This window comes from Ichthyophthirius multifiliis (genome assembly GCF_000220395.1).
Source record: "Ichthyophthirius multifiliis unplaced genomic scaffold scaff_1120509251427, whole genome shotgun sequence".
Taxonomy (NCBI): Eukaryota; Ciliophora; class Oligohymenophorea; order Hymenostomatida; genus Ichthyophthirius; species Ichthyophthirius multifiliis.
The window spans coordinates 133,026-139,097 of record NW_004085884.1 but is presented as its reverse complement, the minus strand read 5'-3'; the positions used below and the strand labels follow the sequence as shown (position 1 = coordinate 139,097).

The 6,072-nt window shown below is 14.4% G+C and overlaps 1 protein-coding gene across 1 annotated transcript, besides 8 other annotated features; it reads left to right on the top strand. All coding sequences in view use genetic code 6, as the record gives it.

The window, feature by feature from the left end:
- Positions 1 to 48: 48 nt before the first annotated feature.
- Positions 49 to 102: a microsatellite.
- Positions 103 to 109: 7 nt separating this feature from the next.
- Positions 110 to 169: a microsatellite.
- Positions 170 to 1,541: 1,372 nt separating this feature from the next.
- Positions 1,542 to 1,582: a microsatellite.
- Positions 1,583 to 1,799: 217 nt separating this feature from the next.
- Positions 1,800 to 2,955, top strand: IMG5_202170 (long flagella protein, putative; the record flags this gene model as incomplete). Its single annotated transcript, XM_004023935.1, has 7 exons — positions 1,800 to 1,829; positions 1,895 to 1,974; positions 2,039 to 2,109; positions 2,184 to 2,292; positions 2,334 to 2,487; positions 2,532 to 2,633; positions 2,674 to 2,955. 7 exons carry the CDS (start codon positions 1,800 to 1,802, stop codon positions 2,953 to 2,955), a joined length of 828 nt encoding a protein of 275 aa, XP_004023984.1.
- Positions 2,956 to 3,896: 941 nt separating this feature from the next.
- Positions 3,897 to 3,944: a microsatellite.
- Positions 3,899 to 3,941: a microsatellite.
- Positions 3,945 to 5,055: 1,111 nt separating the features above from the next.
- Positions 5,056 to 5,128: a microsatellite.
- Positions 5,129 to 5,366: 238 nt separating this feature from the next.
- Positions 5,367 to 5,408: a microsatellite.
- Positions 5,409 to 5,771: 363 nt separating this feature from the next.
- Positions 5,772 to 5,874: a microsatellite.
- Positions 5,875 to 6,072: the final 198 nt, after the last annotated feature.

Sequence of the window (6,072 nt, the reverse complement as noted above, 5' to 3'; positions counted from 1 at the left end):
TATTATTATGTATTTCTAAATATTTTAATAAATAATAAATTTTAAATTTAAAGTAAAAATAATACTATAAAATAAAAAAAATAATAAAAATAGTAAAAAAAAATAATATATATATATATATATATAATATTTTATTATTAAATATATTTTTATATATATATTTTTTATTCCTTCAATTATATATATATGATTGTCTTTTTTATTTTATTATTGATTTTATAATTATAAAATTTAAATTTTTTTTTTATTTTTTATATAAATTCATTTTTATTTATTATTAATTAATTCACGATTTTTTTTATATAGATCTTTACATAATTTTCAATATTATGCTTTATTTTAAAACATATAAAATATATTTATATGTAATTATATCTTAATATCTTATTTATATATGAACGTATTTAAATTTTAATTATTTTAATTTATTTAAATATCACATATATTTATAGATATATTAGAATTTATAAAATCTAAATTTTTTTAATAATTAAATAATTTTTTTTAAATTTTAGATATGTTTAATTATATTAAATTTAATTGCATAATAATATTATATATATTTTATAAAAAAATATATTATTAAATTTTTAACAATCATTTTATTATAATATAGACTATTTTGTTAATTTTTATTTATATTTTAAGATAATTAGTTTGATTTTAAATTTATTTTTTTCCTTTAATAGACTTTAATAATAGAAAAATATACTATATCTATTTAAAAATATATAAGTTAAATATAGTAAACATAAAATTGTAATTTAATTTTTATTTTCATCTTTAAAAAAATAAAAATAATATTTTTTATAAATTAAAATAAAAACTACTTCTGTAAAAACCAATAATTTTTATCTAATTGCTTTTTTATGTTATTATTTTATGTTCTAATAAAGAGTTGTAAATATCAAAATAATACTAATAATTAATTCAATTGAATATAATTTTTTGTTTGTTTAATATATCAATAAATTATATTTATTATTTTTTTATTAATTTTATAATGAAATATCTTATTTAAAGTTTATAGTAATAAATAATAAAATAAAAACTTAAAAATATATACTTCAATAAAGCTAAAAATTAAATATTTATCTATATTTAAACTAACAGAAAAATGAAATAAATTACAAATGTTCTTCAAAAAATTAAAAATTTATTAATAAAAAATGTTTTTAAACCTATTATTCAAGGAAAAACTCTTTTAAATATACTTTTTGTTGTATAGTTTTCATATTTTTCTATATTTATTTTTTCTAAATTCAACCAAAAAAATCAAAGGCATCATCTATTATTTTTTTCCTACGAGATTTTGTTAAGAAATTGAAAATAAAATATGAGAAATAATACTAAAATAAATATTATTTTCTATTTTTTTGAAATAAATATCATTTTATAATGAAGTATTAAAATAATTTCCAAACTCCTATTTTTTTGCTTTTATTTTCTATTTTTTATAATTTTATTTTATTTTTAATTAAAATAAAACAAATATAATTATAAACAATTTTAATAATAAAAATAAATTTTATATTATTTTTAAATATATTAAAAATAAAATAAATTAAAAATAAAAATAAATATAATTATTTTATTTTTTTGTTAAATAAATACAGTTAAAATTATTATTATGAATCGTAATAAAATTTATTATTCCTTTTATTTTTTCAAAACAATTTTTTTTTGAAAAATAAAATTTAATAGAATATAAGCTAATAAGTAAAAAAGGTGAAGGAACGTTTTCTGAAGTTTTAAAAGCAGAATCTTTAAAAACAGGTAGAAACGTTGCTATAAAATGTATGAAAAACAACTATTAAAATATAGAATAAGTAATAATTAATTTTTTTTAAACTATCAAATTAATAATTAATTATTTAAAACGAATATATAAAAGGTTAACAAGTTAAGAGAAATAAAAGCTTTAAAAAAGCTTTAAGGTCATGAAAATATCATTAAATTATTAGAAATTTTATAGTAATATAAAAAAACTAAAATAAAATTATTAATTATATATTTTCATTTATTTTAAAAATAAAAGTGATTAATCTACAGGAAGATTAGCTTTAGTTTTTGAATTAATGGATTGTAATTTATATGAACATATAAAAGGTTTTTTTAAAATAAAGCAATAAATAATTTTTTTATTTTGTAACAACTTTAATTTTTTTTTTATAAAATGAAAGGAAGATAAAATTATTTAAACCAATAAAAAATTAAATAATATATGTATTAATTGCTTAAGGCTATTGATTTTATGCATTAAAATGGTATTTTTCATAGAGACATAAAACCGTATATTAAAATAAAATAAAAATAAGCTTAATTAAAAAAAGTGAAAACATACTACTTTTAGGTGATCATATTAAATTGGCTGATTTTGGAAGTTGTAAAGGTATGTATGCTGAGCATCCTTATACTGAGTATATATCTACTCGTTGGTATAGAGCTCCTGAATGTTTATTAACAGATGGATATTATGATTATAAGGTAGATTTTTAATTTCTAAATTTATTATATATACATTATTTTAGACTGATGTTTGGGGCGTTGGATGTGTTATGTTTGAAATAATAGGACTTTTTCCTTTATTCCCAGGAAAAAATGAATTAGACCAAGTTCATAGAATACATAATGTATTTAAAAATAAATAATTAATATAAAATTAATATATAGATTTTAGGATCTCCTAATTAAAAAGTTCTTGATAGATTTTAAAAAAAAGCTACTCATATGGATTTTAATTTTCCTTATTAATAAGGAACTGGTATTGATAAATTATTACCTAATATATAAAAAGAATGTATTGATTTAATTAAATAAATGCTTATTTATGACCCTGAAGAGAGAATTACTGCTAGTTAGGTTTTATTTATATATTTTTAAAATATTTCTATTTATTCATATTTTTTTATTTAAAGGCCTTAAAACATGAATATTTTAAAGATTTTTTTTTGATTGATTAATAATAACCTTAACCTATATATAGTACTATTATGAATTAGAAAATTTTAAATTTAAAAAATAATAATAATACCGAAAACAAAGATAAGTAATACAAATTTTTAATTTATACAGATTTAATTGTAATCTTTTAAATAAAAAGATTATTAAAAGATAATAATGATTAAATTGCTAAAAGTACAATTGAGAATATAAAATAAATTGTTAGTGTTAATAAATAATTAAGCGTTCTTTAAAATTATTAATTATTAAAAAAATAAACTATTTCTAACTATAATAAAAAAAACAGTATTTTTATTAAACATATTTTTTTTTATTATAATTTTTATAATAAAAAAAAGCTGATAGCTTTTATAAAAACACAAATTAACTTTAAGATTATCCATATTAAGATGAAAATTCAAAAGTTAATTTTATTTTTAAATAATATTAAATTAATATACATATAAAGTTTATGTTTCCTCCTATAAAAAATCCTATTTCTTTAACTGAAAATATAAATTTTTAAACACAAAAAAATAATTATAATTTTAAAAAATTGTATGGATAAGGATTAAAAACAAATATTTCAAATTAATATTTAAGTAAAAAATTTTATTTGATAAAAATAATTAAATATTTAATTTAGAAAAAAACAAGAAAACATATATAGCTTATTAAGGAGATTATGTTTTATATAATAAAAAAAATTAAATTTAAAACTAAAATTAATATAAGATTAAAAATTAATTTAATATGTAAATAAATATATAAAAATTTATTTATTTTAAATTTTTTTTTTAAAAAAAAAGTTGAAATAAAAAAGATATTTGTTTAAAAATGTAAAATAATTAAGATATTAAAAAATAATAAATTTCTAATTCAATATTTATTATTGTAAGTATGTGTATTATTTTTACGTTTTTTAAATATAAAAAAAATATTAAAATTAAAGTATAATTCTTTTTTAAAAAAAATACAATTTTTTTTAAAAAATAATAATTAAAAATATAGATATATAAATATTCATAAATAATAAATTTCTTCATTTACAAATAAATTTTATTTCATTAAAAACATAAAAAACATGATATAAACATAATTTTAAATTCACCAATAAATATTGAATTCAGTCCAACAAATAGAGGATTAGATTTAAATATTACACAGAACACAATTCCAAAACGAAAAAGAAAACGAAGAAAGATAAAACAATTTACAATAAATGCGCAAAAGACTAGAATAAAAAAAATTACAAAACGAGGATTTAGTTTAATTATTAAGTGAATTTAAATAAAATAATTCCATATTAAAAGAATAAATAGACAAAACAGAAAAAGAAAAATAGGCTAATATATAGAAAATCTAAATATTGAATATGAAAATATAAAAAATGTAATAAATAAAGGAAACGCTAGAAGCTAAAAGTGCAAATCACTCAAATTCAGTATAAAAAACAATGATTGTGGAAGAAAACAACGAAAGTTTTACTTTTTAAATGGAATAAAATTAATAAAAAATTAATTAATTGGAATCAGAGATTGAATTTTAGTAAGAAAAGTTGAATAATTTGTTAAAGAAATATTAGTAATTATAAAATAACGAAAAAAATAATAAAGAAATATAAATTTGTTTGCAGAAAGAAGAAAAAGAATTTGAATAGACGTTTGAATTGGTAGAAAATTTAAATAAATAATTAAAAAAAGAAAATGAAGAATTAGAATATACAAATAATATGTTAAAAGAAGAAAAAAAAAGAAAAAAATAATTTCACTTTAACTCAAATTATTCAAATTTTGTCACCTTAATCTGAAAAAAAAGAAAGAAATAAAAAATAAACAAAAACTTACCATGAATTTAAATTTAATGGAATAACATAACATGAAGATAATTTTTTATCTAATGATAACAATATTTATTAAAAAAATGAAATTTTAGATTACTAATAAAATATTAATAATAATATTATAGATAAATAAGAAAAATAAAAAGATAATATAAGTAAGCAATAAAAAGTAAATGATATTAAATGTTAAATAAAAAACTAAGAAAAATCAGGAGAAAACAAATAAATAATAAAATTAAATTAAAATGCATAAAAAATTTTAAACTAAGAATAATAATAATAATAATAATAATAATAATAGTAAAATAATAATAATTATAATAATAACAATAACAATAATAACATTTTTAACATTAATAACATTCATAATAATTTTTTATAAAATAGTTAAAAATATTATAAGAATAAAAATTTAATTATTTTTCAAAAACTGTTCTTATTGGAGGATTGGTGGCAGTTGGAGTTTTTTTATATGCTAAGACTAAAAGAATATGATTTAATTTATTAATTATATGTTATTTATAATGTGTTATTTTTTTTTTGTAACTAAAAATTAACAATTATATAATTATTTTGTTTAATATATATATATATATATATATATATATAAATATATATATATTTAAATTTGAGAATTTGTATTCTAGTTTATTGTGTTAAATATATTTTACTCAATTGTATCTTTGTCTTAATCTGTGCAATTTTTGTGAAAATATTCTTACTATAAATAAATTTTCAACGTTTTCAAAATAAATGTAATAATACATTTAAATAACATTATCTATAATTAAAAAATATATTAAATCTTAATTAAATTTATGTTTTTATTGAATAAAAAAAATTAATTAATATTTAATTCAAAATATAACTTAACTAAAAAAAAAATTAACTTTAAAAAACTTTTAAAAAAAATCAATTAAAAAAAAAACACAAATGAGCCAAATACATAATAAAGAATAATATTCCAGTCCTTCCTAATAATATTCTCCTTCTAATTAAGAAATTCCTCCTTCTAATTACTAAAACCCTCTTTCTAATTACTAAAGCACTCCTTCTAATTACTAAAACCTTCCTTCTAATTTCTAAAATCAACCTTTGCTTGTAATAAATAATTAATCTTCCGATTCTCACCCTGTTTAATAATCAGCCTTTTTCCCTTAAGCTTAATATATTAATTAAAGCTATTCTTAAGCCAAAATATAGCATGCAATACCTAGAAAGTATTTCATAGTTCTTAACCTACAATAGTAACAGTTTAATAATAATTAAGATAATAATATTAATAA